Source organism: Haemorhous mexicanus, chromosome 9 (genome assembly GCF_027477595.1).
Source record: "Haemorhous mexicanus isolate bHaeMex1 chromosome 9, bHaeMex1.pri, whole genome shotgun sequence".
Taxonomy (NCBI): domain Eukaryota; kingdom Metazoa; phylum Chordata; class Aves; order Passeriformes; family Fringillidae; genus Haemorhous; species Haemorhous mexicanus.
Genome location: NC_082349.1, coordinates 27,762,562 through 27,778,889, shown reverse-complemented (window position 1 = coordinate 27,778,889; position 16,328 = coordinate 27,762,562). Strand labels below are relative to the sequence as shown.

General features: G+C 37.6%; 1 protein-coding gene across 6 annotated transcripts in view; it reads right to left on the bottom strand.

The window, feature by feature from the left end:
- RALGPS2 (Ral GEF with PH domain and SH3 binding motif 2) overlaps nt 1-16,328 on the bottom strand; it is a 114,913-nt gene that overhangs the window by 69,095 nt on the left and 29,490 nt on the right. For all 6 annotated transcript variants that reach the window (XM_059854626.1, XM_059854628.1, XM_059854627.1 and 3 more), the window contains exons 4-5: nt 11,694-11,744; nt 5,551-5,634 (exon numbers count right to left, since the gene is read on the bottom strand). In XM_059854626.1, the coding sequence (XP_059710609.1) occupies nt 5,551-5,634; nt 11,694-11,744 (135 nt within the window). The remainder of the gene's footprint in view (nt 1-5,550; nt 5,635-11,693; nt 11,745-16,328) is intronic.

Genomic DNA, 16,328 nt, shown 5'->3' with positions numbered 1-16,328 from the left:
CCTACAAAATGAAGGAATATAAACACTAACATTGAATCATACCCACTGGTTTGCTTTCCCACAACATCAATGCTGCATTACTCAACTCTTACATGAAGACCTCCAACTACAGTTCACTGACATTTCCAACACCTCAGACAAAAATTAACCTTGAACAAAATTAGAATGCAAGGTAGGAAGCTCTGCCATAACCTAGCTTCTAGTTTATACTCTAATTTCTGGCTATGCCAATTACCTGCTGATGTACAGCACAGTATCATACTCTTGGTTAAGCTCTCCAGGACTGATTTCTCTGCTGTGTAAGATGCCTGCTAAATTCAGTATAAAGAATGGTTGCTGCATTTCATACTTACATGAATGTCTCATAAAGGCTGTACTCTAAAAGTGTTTGGCAATATGTCTAAACTCCCCTGTTTTCTCTGCTCCCTGCCACTCCCTGCCCTCACAAAGAATGATAAAAATTATAAATTTTGTAACTGCAATAAAGCAGTAGTAAAGAATTAGCAAAGGGTAACAAATACTGCAGCTTTTATTCATGTATTTGCTATGAGTTAGGAAAAAATTAATTATCATCAAGATACAGCATGACTGGTATTTACAAAACTACTGAAAACAGTGTATGAACAAATTTACTGTAAGTTTACTCTTATACATGAAACATGTCATGATGCTTTGATTTTTAAGTGATGCTGAACTACTTCTTGTAAACAGGTTCCTGGCCAAAATCTCAATTGGAAAAATGAAATATCCTGTTCCACTTTGCTCAGTACGACAGCTCCTAACAAAGAAGAGCACAAGAAGACCCACATCTCTAAAGTGATTACATTTGCAGTGAAGCTATAGGGAACTAATGAAAACTGGGATGTTAAATCACAACAGCTCTTTGGAACTGAGAAATGGAAGATTGACAAGAAAACCCACAAAAAATCCCCACAAACATCTTGCATAAGAATCACTTTCCTTTGGTCTGCTTGTCTAAGATTGTATTAGCCAGGAAAGAATTAAACATGGAGCTCAGGTTTCTATTTCCTTTCATTTTTCTTCATTTTCTTTCCTCTTTTTCTTTTTTGCAAAGCAAAATATCTATTCACAAACAAAAAGTGGTTCCAATTGATTAAAAAAAAATCACAATATGTTGCCATGCTCAAAAATAGCAAAGTTTTGAAGCCACTGTTTAAAGTCAAAAGGAGAAAATATGGAAAATCGTCTCCTTTTATGATGGTACATCATCAAATTGTAATAATCTGAAAGTCATAGTGACAGTATCTGTATTTAAATGACAGAGATTGCCATTCCCTTTGTCTGCTTAGAGAATAATTTTCCTTTAAGGACAGGGTTCCAAGTCCTGAGACAATCTCAGGGGTAGTGAGATTAAAAAAGAATGGAAATTCTTGCACCTTCTTCATTGTTTAGAAAACAAAAATACATGTTGGATTGTTGCCAGGTCTTCTCCAGTATTTTCTTTAATTAAATATTCTGAAGGTGTCCTTTCTGAGTCCTGCCAGGAGGAGGGATTTGCACTCACTGATCCTTATGGGCCCCTTCCAACTCGAGATATTCTATGACCCTATCAAATACAGAAGTTCTGAATACATAAAATATTTGGCAGTACTTCAAAATTTTGTCTTAAAAAGCTTGACCTCAGTTTGGTGCTCTGCTGTAGTTACACAGCTTGAGAAAAAGAACTTTTTTTCTCTGATTGATCAATGAGTTTTTAAGGAGATGCTTTCCCACTGAAGATCAAGGGAATTTAAATTTTTAACACAGATTTCTGTATCATAGAGAATCAGGTAAGGACAACACACACAGTACTACACCTTAAGATCCAAAATCTCTTTGATTTGAAGTTCAGAGAGTGCTGATGTAACAGGAAAATGCCTGTGATGGGCCAGACTGACACACTCGCTCAGAGCACAGAGCAACACTCCAGCATTTTCAGCAGGACAAAATTCCCCCGATTTCCTCTGTCTGTCCTGACTTCTGTGGAAGTTCCCTGGCATCACAGAGACACAAACACTCTTGTTTGCCCAAGGAAGCTTGGTTTCTGTCCCAGTCCCAGCCAGACCTCAGCTCAACACTTCCAAGCTCTTGCAGGAAAAGAAAAAAACCCAAACAAACCAGAACAAAATTTCCTTGGAAGCTTTGAGCCCCCCAATCCCTCTAGTGACAGAGCAGGCAGGAGATACAGAACCAAACACATTTAATCACTTCCACTTCAACCACTTCCAATCCTCTCTGATGTGTTTTTACTGACACAAACACTGGGGTTTGGCTGGTCATGTCTATTAACTGGTATCTTTAGACAGCACCATAACCTAATGCACTTGCACATATTGGAAAAGCAATAATTTAAAGAAATATTTTTGTTTCATTCTTTGCATAAATAATACATATTTGTTCCATATAGTCCTCTCTTGCTACATTTAAATGTTATTACACCACCAGCAATCAGCAACATGACTGACAGCCTTTGGTACCAGTTCAATGCAGCATTTAAAGCCTTGACATATAATTGTATATTTATATTCTTCCCTATTAAGGTCAACTGAGAATAACAGGCTCAACTTTGAACATATCTGTTCTTGAGTCACATCTAAAGATTTTGAAATTATCCTATGTTTGCCCTATCTGAAATACCAGCTCTGTTATACTGGTGCTTTTATGATCATAGTCATTGCTTCCAAAACTATCTTTGCTTTCTGTGCTAATCAAAAAAATAGGGAAATTGAAGAATACCCCTTTAATAGTTTCTGGCTTTTCCTTTCAGGTCTCTTCCATGCATACCAACCACTCCACTCCTTAGTTTCCCATAATCCCAGTTAAATCCACTGCAATTCAGCAACACTACAATATTCAAGAAAAAGTTCTTCATACAATGTTTGCATTCAGGTTAAAAAAGGATGCAAAAAAAACACGTGAAAAATACCTATAAATACAGTCAGTAAAACATAAAATTTTCCTTTGGCAAGTGGGTTCTCTTCCTTGAAAATTGTTCCAATGTACTGAATCTAGCTGACAAGTTTCTCTAATATCTTAAGCTGTCTGGCAGCACAGTTCCACTCCCATTTAAACAAAAATCTCAAGAAAGACGTTTTCAGTTGAGGGACTCTGATAACCAGGAGACCAATAGTGACCTTTACACATTCACCTTCAAAAAATGGTTTATTTGAAACAAATGATAAAAGTTTATTTTCAAAAGGTAAGACAATGATCTAGTAAGTGGACCTGGCAATTGTGCACTCTGACAGGTTTACCAGTAACAGCAAGTCTACAGCTCACTTTCAGAAGAAAGCTGAAAATGAGAGATCAGATCAGAGTTTAGGGAAAAAAAAAAAAGATTCTTCCTTCTTTAATAAATATAAACTAATGCAAAACTAGCACATTAAGTTGCATATTTAAAAAAAAATTATATCAGATATGTAGATGTATATGGGGTACCACTAAACAATGACTTCTCCAAGAATAGGAGAGTCCTGGCATGGAAGGATTCAGCTGATTTCTGTTTCCTGAAGTCAATCTGTTTTCACAGGCACATCCAATTATCCCATAACTAATGCTGGAACAGCCTGACTTCACCCTCAGTGGAATGTAATCAACTGCACAGAATCATCACTGCTTCCAAAAGGCTACCTGCACATCACTTTGCTGTGAAGCAGCCGTTAGTAATTTCATATTCTCTTTATTTAAGAAGTGAGATCTGTTCATGTTTTTCCTTTGGCAAGCTGGGGGCAAAGGAGAAGAGACAGATGCATAATGCTTAATTTAACCCCAGTGAAATTTCAAAGGTTAACAAAATTTTGCTGATGTATTCCTGCCTGACAAGGCCACAACTCCCTGTGACTTTGTTTCTGCTTCACTTACCTGGGGTGTTCTAATGCTTAGTCCTAAAATAAATAATCAACAATCTGTACTTTTCCCTCTCTACTCCTCTACTGAGGGCTTCCTTGATGCCAGAAGAAAGGCTGATATAAACTTTATGGAAGTCTTTATTCCATGATAAGTTTTACCCTCCTTCCTTCTGACTACTGAGCATATTTTACCAATTCTTTAGTATGTCTGAAGCTGACTTCAGGCAGTTCCTGCAATTCTTCAGTAGAGCACATAATAACAACTGAGAAGTGAAGTCCTTGATGACTTACATTGCCTAACATGGTTTTAACAACAGAAACATTCCATAATATTCAGCAAAACTAAACATCTCATGGAAGAGTCAACTTCCATGAATAAGCAAGGCAGCTAATGTTGGAATCAGTGAGATTAGTGTCAAAATCATGAATGTTTTTATAGCAGCCTATACATTCTAACAGGAGCAACTTCAAAAGCTAGATCAGGAAATTTCAACTAAATGCAGAACAGCAGCAACAACAACAAAAAACAAAAAAAGCCAAACCAAACCAACAAACAAAAAGCCCACCAAAAACCAAAATACCACAAAAAAATTCCCAAATTCTTGACCAAACCCCCCAGGATGTCAAAAGATGGTACAGTCACAGAAAGTTTGCAGTGTAACATTTTCTCTTCAGTCCAGTGCAGAATCAGGCACATGTCCAAAACCCAACACCAGACAAGCATTTGAGTCAGTAGGTTAAGAAATATTCTAAGTGTTATCAGTGAAAAGTAATAGGATTTGATCACATCCTCAATGAGAGCAACCATGAAAAGTGACAAAGTTTGAGTACACAAGAATTGATTGGAAAAAAACCCTGAAAAGTTGAGAGGTTTGGTCTGAGTTTCAGACGATTAACAAAGATCTCTAAGTCTGAGACTGGGTACAGAGGTTAATTCGGCAAGACAGCCTGTATATTTGAGACATTATTAAACATTTACAAGATGAGAGATGAGAGTAATAGAATTACTTCATCTGAAAGAGAAAATATGGCATTACTTAAAAAGAGCATCACAGTTTTGAGACAGGATTGAGTAACCCCACAGCTGGACTCCTCCAACTTTAATTGTGGAGAAAGGGAGAATTCTGTTCTTCTTTTAACAGTTGATTTTATACAGAGAAATTGTTGAGTTAAAAAAAATAAATCTCAAATATACTACCTAAAAATTATGTGAAATAGAGAGTTAAAGAACAAATTTTTTACAGAAAAATTGTTTGGAATTTTAAAAAGTTTGCCTCGAATCACCTTAAAAAGGTACCTATGCTGATAAGAGGCTTCTATTTCTAGGGACAAAAATATCTTTGTGAAGCATAAAGGCATTCAACTAACACAGAAGGAAATTACATCTAATTACAAGTCCAGAAATCCTGTATGGCAAGCCTTTAACCTGTAATTATGATTCTGTCTTAATATAAAAGACAGCCAGCAGTTCTGGGGAAAATGTGCACTTTTCATTGATTGCTGCTATTGAAAACAGAATATTTCTTCAACACTGGTTTGGTCTTTCTGCATATCCTACAGATAAAGTATTTGCTAAAAGGAGTTCCTTAAGTTGTCAAGTAATCAGCTGTGATCCAAAATAAAAAGTGATGTGCCAGAACACTTAATCCCACAGACTTTCTCAAATGTGTACATGTAATAATGCTGGAAAAAAATAACTCACATGATTGAATCTTCTGGTGAAAGCAACAGCGTTTGGTGCAGAACTGTATTTCTCTTTTTTATTCCAGCCACAGCTTGCCAGCTCCTGGGAGAACAAGGATGAAAATTCACTTCTTTAATTTAGTGCATAACACATGTTCAGAGCCAAAGGCATATAGAGACACAAATCTTAGAAGTTTTAAAATAACAGAGCAACAACACATTGAAGTAATACAGTTACACTTGTTCTGACTCCTTCTGAAAATTGAGATTCCACAAGTGTCATTTCTGAATTGTGTTGAGTTAGTGATTATTACAATTCATCTTTTGCTGAATTAGAGCTTTCCTACTTTTGTTACCACAGAAGATCCTACTTCAAACATGAATCTGAGCTAGAGAGCCAAATGCCCTTTTGTTTTTAATCACTTTCTCAAGATACTTACAGAGATGTTACACCTAGTTAACTCAATCTAAGACATGTTTTTAACTTGGCATGTTGCATTAAAGAAATACCCAAGAAATGTCATCATTTGCAATAACAATAAAAGAAACACTATTTTTAGATTTCCCTTCCAAAGGAGCCTATTTTGGGGAACTGCATCATCTTATTATTTACTATCACTTAATTTCAACAAAGAAGTTTTCATTAAAATCATAAATAACTAAATGTACTAAAATGAGCTCTTCCATTTGTATACAACAGCACATGAATAGATGCAAATACAGCATTCAGCACACAACCTGTTCCACAGTGCTACCAAGAAAAATAATTAAAATAGACACAGCTTAATTATTCAAGTGGCATAATAACAAAGTACAGCCCTTCCTTTTTACTTATTCATGTCTTCCTTCCAGATCATCCACTCTGAAGTGCTCTCAGTTTTATTACCATGCTGTAAACTCCTCACTGAAGCCAGATTCACACTACACATCCAGCTACCACATAACTGAGATAAGATGACTCAGCATGTAACCAATAATTGTGCCATTTAAGACAGAGTTTAAGAATTTGGTATCTGGCTAGTATAAATTCTAATTTTTTTGACTTTTTAAAATCAAAACCTTATCAGCATCTTTCTAACCAATGACCCAAAACTACTAAAGAATCTCATGTCAGTTAAGAGGGACTCTGAATTCTTCTACTTGAAGTTTGTGTGCTGGTATTTGTTAGAGAAGACCCAGAGATTCTTGGCCAGGCACTGGAAAGAATGCAGAATTTCTGGCTTTGTATTTAGAGCTATTCCTTCAAATTTCACTAGAAAGTTGTGCCACCTACATCCACCCTGGAAGATCTGGCACGTTCAGCACAGGAAAGCACATGCCCCTGTCCTTACACCTCCACTTCAATGAGTATGCATGAGACAACCACACAGCCCTGAATTACTCCTGCTCCAAAGGAGAGCAGGCTACTGGAGAAGGGAGCCATTCAAGAGACTCTTGATTCAATTCTCTATCCCTCAGTATCTTCAGTTTCCACTGGAATCACAGCTCTGCACTTGGAGGAACACAACGGAACTCATTCACTGCCATTTGATAACCCTTCCTTAATAGCAGGAAAAAATTAGTTGTCACCTCAGGTTCAGGGAAAATATGTGAATTTCTTACAAATTCAGGCCATGTCCCTCAATTGCAATTCTAATCACAGAGTGAAAATCTCAATGATTCTAGGCAGAAGCTCCCCACTGCCCTGGCCCTGTACAGACCCACAGGGTACAGACATCAGTGGAAACAGATTTGAGAATACTGCAAAGCAGAAGATTCTGCTCCTGCCTGGGAAGACACACATCCAAAGCTTTTCCCAGAGGTGTTGAGGCACAGTCACATAGGCATTCAGGACCTGTGCCATCCTTTCTGATTCTTTAACAGCCTCGGGTGACATCCACACCACTGTGCAGGGACAGACACAGGAGAACCAAAGCTTTGGGAATTCCAAAAGCATTTCCCCCTCCCTTTAAGAAGTGTAGGAAACACTTCCTCATCTCACTTACAAAACCCCTCACCCTTGGGCAGCCAACTTCCTTTCCTCTCACCTTCAGAATAAAAGAGTGGATTCCCTTTGCTGTCATGTTTCCCAGATGACCACCTGACCTTTCTGCCTCAGGGGACCCCTGCTCAGAACCCTCTTGCCCCTTGCCAGAACCTGCCTGTGTGACCTCACTGCCCTTGGCACTGCCCCAAGATGCCACCAGCAGAAGAGCAGCCACCAAGGTGTTAGCCCTCCCTGGATTTGGCCTGGAGCAGTCCCATACAGTCCCAACAAGGACACATCTGACTGCACTCATGATGGCAATGAAACACACACCACAATGGAACTGAAAAACCACTCTTCTATACCCTCTATAAATCTTCTATAAAAATACTCACTTCTCTGCTAAATAGGCTGTGCTGCCTATTTCTTACTTACTCTATTTCTTGATCTTCCTCTAGGATTCTACTTTTTCCACCAGAATTTTCAAACCTGAAGTATTCCCCAGGATTATTTCCTTAGTCTGCCAGTCAGTTCAGGAACATGAGCTACATCACTACAACCACCAATTTCTTACTTAATGTGGTACATTTAAACTGATCTGAAAAACTGAAAGACATAGGATCAAGAGCACAAAAACTGAACTTTCTCTGTAACTCATTCTGGTTTTTATTCCCTTTCGAATACATAGAATTTTATTTTCCTTAACAAAATACAGTGGGAACATTTAAATTATAACCTGTACTACACAGCAGAGAGCGAGACCGTGTTTCTCACAAAAACCTTTATTTAGGTCAAAGGGGAAGTTTCAAAAAGAGGAGAGAAGAAGCAAGGATTAATAGTGGAACTATTCCACACCTTCAGAGTAAGCAGAGATTAAAAATACTCAATAAGCATTTTTTTTCCCACTGCCTAGTCTGGTGAAGCAAAGGGGATGAAGAGGTTAAAGACAATAACCCAACAGAGATTTTCAATATGAACACATGGGCAAATAATTTTGGATGACATACTAAAACATGTAAAGCAAGTAATCAGATTTTCCAAAAAGAGCAAGCTGATGTGTTCTGCAAGGGGTCTGTGGCTGTTATTTAATGTTAAAACAACTACCAGCAGCATAGCCAAGCAAGTCTAAGGCTCCCCTTTTTTCACAGTAAAGCAGAGCTTTGCAGTCACTGCTCTCTAGAAAGCCACAACCACTACAAGAAAGAGAGAACAAAAACCAACATACCACTCACCATTCTCAGGGAAGAGAAGGAAATCTTATGACTGACTGGGGGAACTCTGTAATTTCTTTTTTCCCCCTTAAAATTAAAATGCAAATTGGCTGCTTTCATACAGACAGAAGTTTATGTCAGAGAGATGTGCTCTTTATAATCTTTATTTCTTATACTGCAGCCCATTAACTATTAATTAACAAACAACTAGTAATTCCTTCTCCTTTCTCAGAAGAAACTTGCAGGTGTTTTTAATGAAGAAGGAAGGTGGCTTCCAAAGCCTAGGAGTGATACAGCCTGTACACAGCTCAGGCAGAGGATCATGTCACTAAAGAGCATCTAATCATGGTAATGGTTCAAGTCCCTGCTTCTGGCTCACCCCAAATGTAAAGGGATCCACCACTTCCCTTAATCCCAGATTCTGTGGGCAACACTGAGCTTCCAGTCTGTTTTTCCACCAAGCATGAAATGGTGAGTCGTAGTGGGTGGAGTGCAGGAACTTGAGCACATGTGTGAACCCACAATATTGCTAAGCAATTTGATTATAAACAGAAATAATTCTATTTACTTGCTACAGATAGAGGCAAAAGGCTGCCAAAGTATGCATGTGTGCTGTGAGCACGTTCATTGATTTTGATGCTAAAAGAAAAACTACTACATATTGCTTTGGAAAGTGTTATTCAGCTTTTTTTTGCCTTTTTTTTTTTTTTTCCTTGTTAAAATAACCAAGATGAATTCTGGTGTTGCTTTTTATTTAAAAAAGCCACCTGTAATAATTTAATATATATTTTAACACAATGAGGAAGGTGCAACAAAATAAAAGATATTAAAAAATACTGCTCACACAGCCTAAAAATTAAAATTCATCTCCAGCAATTAAAAAAATAAAGCATCACTGAGTACATCTTTCAAAAATCTTATTTGAGAAAATAAATGAACACATATTAAAGGCTAAAAAATTTCATTCAGATACCATTCTGCAGTTTGGGAAGCAAAGGGAGATTCACAACCTGCATAACAAAGATTTGCTGCTGAATTACAAATTGCAATAAACATCCTGTTTTTAAATCATAGCACACTGGGGAAAAACATTGCTCATCATCTCCCACCATGCACACAGATGAGAGCTGTGAAATTCAGTATCAGTATTCAGAATGAAAACCCCCAAGTCTATCAATGCTTTTCAGTCACTCACTGAACACTCAGTTTAGGAGCCCTTTCATGCAGGTGAAATCAGCTCAATGGTGTTTTGTTTTCTAATTACAAACTCCACAATGTTTGAGTGTACATGTCAAGGGATGGATAAAGATCTACAAGTTGAATCAAGACATGGATATGGCAGAGGCTTGTAGAAACTTGAAGGAAGCTCAGAAATCTACACCACTTCATTAACCTGCTGTCAAGATGCCTTGAGGCAAACTAAGCCTTCCACATCTGATATTCCCTTCTGCAAACCAAGAGAAAAGCAATTTAATTGTGTTTAGCCTTTTCTGATGTGAGAGCTGATCTCTACAGCCCTTTTCCTCAGGGGATGAACACAGTTTAGAGACACATCAGCCACCAGCTTCTGAGTACAGTGAAGGAGCACTGATGCACAGGTAACACCTGCACACTGTCAGAGCCTTCAGCTGCTTGTGTGCAAATATTCCAAAGACTCACACAGCCACCCTCCCTCATGGATATTTCCCAATGAAGGCATCACACCAATTTTTCTTATTAATTTTTTCTTATTCTTACAGAGATTTCTTAAAAATAATTACTTTGCAGGTATATCTGCCTACACTCTCATATTTTTCCTGAATAGCCTTGGAGTGCCTTTAACTGGCAGAATATGTTTATCCTGATCTTCATCCCGATAGGATGTCTCTTTTTTTAAAGCTCTTCTCCAAAGCTTTAAAGCATTTTGCCTTTTTGAATGTTTTTGCCTTTCTAAATGTTTTTCTCATATGTATGTCTGTGCACTACTTTTGCTAATGTTAAGTACTGCTGTGATGTAGGTTCAAAACAGATCAAATGGAAAACTCCCTGAAGGATTAAACCAACAAAAAACTCCAAAAACCCAAACCAACAAACTAAGAGATGAACCAAAAATCACACATGGATCCACAAGTGCCGGGAAGTACCTTGCTGAAATACTATGAAAGCTGAATCCTGACATCTTCAAGTACAGATCAAACAGCAGCCTTCAAAAAAATTCCCAGTAACACAAATGATGAAATCAATAATCACAGCCAAGAGATTGAGCTGGTTTCTCCACTTGAAGCAAAATATTCCTCAACAGTCACAAGAGTGACATAACAAACCTGCTGCCAGTGAAATAGTTTGTGATGGACTGAAGTGACTGATGATCTGAGAAAGACTTCCACAGCACTGATAAAATGCACAACAAACTGAAAAATAAACCCTCAAAGTGCAAAACAATGCCCACAGGAAAATGCTGATGGTACAGAAATGAGGAAAACAAATTCATCAATTATTATAGTCACTGTGAAGATGCTGAAATGAGCTCAAGTCAGCTAAAATCTGAAAGGAATATGGCATTACATAAAAACAAATGAGAGAACACAAATCATCCATGTATTATCCCAACAGATCACACACTTCTTGAATGCCACTACAACCATTTTCACTTTGCCAAAGGAGAAGTGAAGCAGTTATGGAAACATGGGACAGGATGGAGTATTAAAACACATATCAGTAGCTGAAACATTATAATCAGAATTATTAAATCAGGATGTTTGTCATTCAGAAACACTAAATCCCATATGCTTCATCTCCAGCACAAGCTGAATTAAATACCAATATCAATCCCCAAACAGGCTATTAGTTCCAAATATTTTTCTGTTAAAAAACCATCTGCTTCAGAAATGTATGAACTGGGACAAAAATTAAGATTTATAGAAATACACTTGGCAATTCCAGAATTTATACTCTGGCATCACTTTTCTTATTTAAACTGAAAAACAAAGCTAAGGAAATACTTACCTCTGGCTGAATTGCTTTAAATACAGGCACATCCATTAGTGTTATTTGACCCTGGAATAAAAATTACAAAGAAACATAAGTTAAGATCAAAATTAACCTTGCATTCCATTTAGGTGCTGTGCTGCTTAAGAACTGCATTTGTTCTGTTTCCTTTTCTTATTTGGCTTTCATTTGACATCTAATTTCAGAAGTTTCAGCTTCTACCACAGGGTCATCCTGCAAAACCATAAAAAACCCCATGCTCCCAGCTTTACATGCACAAATAATAAACAAATTATGAGAACTTATTCTCAGGAGCATAGTCCTGCAGTTACATAGGGTAGTAAGAGCTTGAACTCAGAAGCACAATATAAAAGCCTCCCCAAAAAGACAAGGAGCTGACTGCAGTTGCTCAAGGGTAGCTTCTCTCCAAACTCTGAATGTTAGCCCAGCTACACAGTTCTACTGAAACATCCCTACACTTTTCAATCAATACTTGAACCATATTTGAGTAACAAAGCAAAGCAATTGTTCAGTTGCTCAGCAACAGTTAAAATTCAACACAGTCATCTCTTTTCCAGCAAGGCAGAGTCAATAAGTGCATTTTCATTCTGGGATGTTTGCTCAGCTTTGAAAAGAGTCAAGTCAAAGACCAGGTTTTGAATTTTGAAATATATTCACAGAGCCTTGTTTTAAGTTTATTAATCTTGCACAGCCTAGACATCTAGAAAAAAAAGACCATTTCTTTCAAAGGTAGCCCAGAAATACCAGTGCCATCCAAGTTAGGTATCACAAATTTTCTTTTAATAATGAATCCAGGGACCTTGTTCTGTTCCCTCAGCTGTCAGCTGCATGGCTCTATTCCCATTTACTTGAAAACAGCAGTGCCCCATATATACACTCCAAGGTACACAGTGACAGCTTTGTGACTCCCACAAATTACAACTGCCACTGGATGCCACCGGGGATGGTGGAACAGCTCCTCAGAGAAAGCCAGCCTTGCAGGAAAATTTTAACTGGGATGCTCTAAGTAAAAGTCAGCAACTACAGAGATGTACCTGTTCTAATGAGGCAAGATTTTGTGTTTTGCAAAGACAACTCAAACTATATTTGGTAGCACATCTTGACCTCTAAATGTGTTTTTAGATAGGAATTCTGACAAACAACGATAAACATTAAAAACCTATACATATCATTTGTCTGTAACCAACACCCTGACACAATCATCTGCTACTTTGCAGTACAACACCTGAGAAGTAACAAGCCCTTTATATATTTCAATATTTTTTATTTTTACACACTCTCTTTCCTGGTCTATGCTCTAGTGGGCTGCTCTTTCCCCCAGACACCCCAGCATGGGGCTGCAATGTCGATGTGCTAGAGGGCAGGAAATCTCTGCAGAGGGATCTGGACAGGTTGGATCGATGGCCAGGGGCATGAGGGTCAACAAGGCCAAGGTCTGGGTCCTTCCCTTGGATCACAACAACCCCAGGCAGAGCTACAGCCTGTGATGAGACTGGCTGGAAAGTGAGGAACCCAGTCCTGGAACAGCAGCCACAGAACTCCACCTCCAGCCTCCAGTTTGAGTGCTTCAGTTTATCAAGCTTTCTCAGAAACACATTATTTTTGGTGAATGTGTGGCTGAGTGGGTGCATCATTATGCTTATCAGTAAAGCAAATTAATAGCAAAATTGGTTTGGTTTGGGAAGATGAAATGAAAAGAATGGGCAGTTCAATAAAATTCAAGTAGAAGGCACATTAAAAGATCCTTACAAAAGACATGGGCATTTCAATAGTTTTTAACATTTCACTGCAAATCCCCCTCACTAAAACAAGACTGCAATAACAGCACAACAAAAATAAGCCAGGAAACTGATTATTTGTTCACTATGAAGAGAGAAGACTTAAAAATAATTGTTGCCTTTCTTGCTAGCCCTCCAGAATCCATCCTCTTCATCACCCTGAACTGCCTTAGCTAAACTTGGCTTGCTTCAGTAGTGACTCCTAAACTCCCAAATTACTACTTTAAGATAGGATCAATACAAAATACTTATGAAATAAAAAGTGTTATTAGAACTTCACACCAGAATTCATATATCAAAGTAAATGCATACATTTTAAACAGGGGTATTAAAAAGGACATTTTAGCACTGAAAAAACACACACGTGTCAGGGTTCAGGATTAGCGGTCATTATTAAAAATATTTGAAATTGCTATTAAATACATTACAATACTGTGAAAAGTCTGACAATTTAAAAACCTCTGGAACTTTTAACAGAGAAACCTCTTCTAGCACCATGTTGATATTAGGCTGATGGGTTTTTTTTCCTTGCTTGGTTGACACATTTTTGCTTTTATTAAAACCTTAAGTAACACTGTATCACAGAACCACTTGTTCAAGAAACATCCTTTATTGCAGTTCCCTTCTTAGAGAGCTTGAAATTCCATTATGAGTTCCCAGGGCATAGTAAATTGCTCATAACTCAAATGAACCAAGCCACTGAGAGCTGAATATCTAAGCTGATTGCTAAAAAGCCATTTGAGTTTATAGATATGACAGTAACTCACATCAGAGTCTAAAACTACATTTAACAAAACAGATTTTTGAAACATTAACTTGCTCATATTTCTAAGTCTATATTTGTAAGTCTAATGACTGAAGTTTTATTCTTTTAAAACGTGCTTGCTCACTGCTAAGTAAGTAAATAAAGCAGACTGAAAGGCTGGCAGTCTAATTAATAGCACTTGAAATTACAAACTTCAAAAATAATTTCTGAGTTTTATGTTATGTGCCATTGCTCAACTCTAACAGCAACAAAGAACTTCTGCCTTGACCATCTCAAGGGGAATTTGAACCCCAATAAACAAAGCCCTTAATTTGGTTTCTGCAAGTGAGAGGGATACAATGCACTAACTTTTCTCACTCCAGCTCCTTAACCCAGCCAATACAAATTCTTGGAGGGCTTCCCTCTCCCAAATGTGGTTTAATGCTTTAATATTCAAACCAAAAATTATAAGTGTTCAAATCAGCTTGTTACATGAAGCACGCCAACCATAACTTCTCTGGTTTTAGAGCTGCCAGCTGCAGATTTAAAAAAAATAAAAATAATTACATGTGCGATACAAAATTGTGAACTTACTTATCATTTAAATAAGCATTCTGATTATGTAGAGATAGGAAAACATGGTGTTTTCTCTCTTTCCAGAAGTGATATTTCTACCAAGTTAATTTAGATAATTATTTCATCATTGCACAGGGTGAGCTGAATGGAGGTTTTGTTTCTGTTTGCCCTAGATCCTAGATAACAGTTCTAGAATACGAGTAGAAAAGGTATGTTTTTAATATATCACAATTATATTTCCCAATTCTCAACCACTTGAACAGCTGTACAAGGCAAAACCATTTTTTAAAAGCGGTGCATGATCATTTTCCAATTAACACACTGAAATGGCTGCTGGAAGACACCTCCCCACCCCTTCACAGCCACAGGAGTTCTGCATGTATAGAAAAGACCTTGCCTGGGGAGTTTCCAACAGCCAAGTGTAAAAATATTTTAGCTCTCATGGGTGTTGAGAAGTTGGACTTGTTAACAATTAAGTACTTCAAAATACTAAAATTATTACCACGCAGCTTCATATAAAGAGGTTTTACCCCTCTCTTGGGGAGGTCTGCCGGGTCAGAAATTTTATATTCAAACAACTCAGAACTACATTTCTGTGTGCTGCTTCTTCGAGGAATATGAAGAAACTTAATGAAATAAAATTCAAAAATATTTCCTGATTCTCTCTCTTTTCTATGAGGATACATGGATTACCCTCCTTTCACAAAGACCTATAACTTAAGAACTCCTAGTTCCAGTTAAGATCACTACATTAAGCTCTTCTCCACATTTCTATATGAAAGTTCTCATTGGACCTGAGCTATATTCCCACGTTTTTAGACCTTCTCAAGCATGAACTCTTTCTATCAGGCCACTTGCTGTATGTACTCTAAGTTTTCCTGCCATGTACCTACCCTAAGGACAGGGCACTTCCCCCACTGCTCCCTCCCAGACAGAAAACCCTTAGTCTAAAAAGAAATTCAGTTTCTGTTTGAAATTTTTTAAAAAGTCAAATGTCTGCATTCTGGTCTTTGAAGAATACTGCCATCACCTGATTTTACTTGAAGCCATGTTGGTTGAGGCAGCACTTCATAAATTGTTCCTTAATCTGAATTTCTAGAAGGAATTATATTTAAGCCTTCCAACTTGGCTTAGTGTTGTCTCTCTAGGCGGCCAGGATATTTTCCTCACTGAAAAAATAGCTAAGCCTCTGTTAAGCACAGCATCAGTAGGAGAATGATTCTGCTGTCCAGAAAGAACACCAGGGGAGTCCAGTTCCTGTGTTGAAGCTCTACTTATTTTCTCACAAAGTCCACTCCAAAACTTCTATCATTAATAGTTCCTCCACACGCTGTAATTAAGTTGCTGCTTCTTGCTCTCATTGGGAACATATTTACTCAAATATTCTTCTGTGAAGTAAAGCTAACAGGATGTAGATAACCTGATATTTCATTGTCATAAGAACTCCTCCTTGTTTCATTGAAACCATTTAAAAATAAACTCTATTTCCACATTGTTTCCAAAATAAGCAGTATTTTCTTCCAACAACCACTT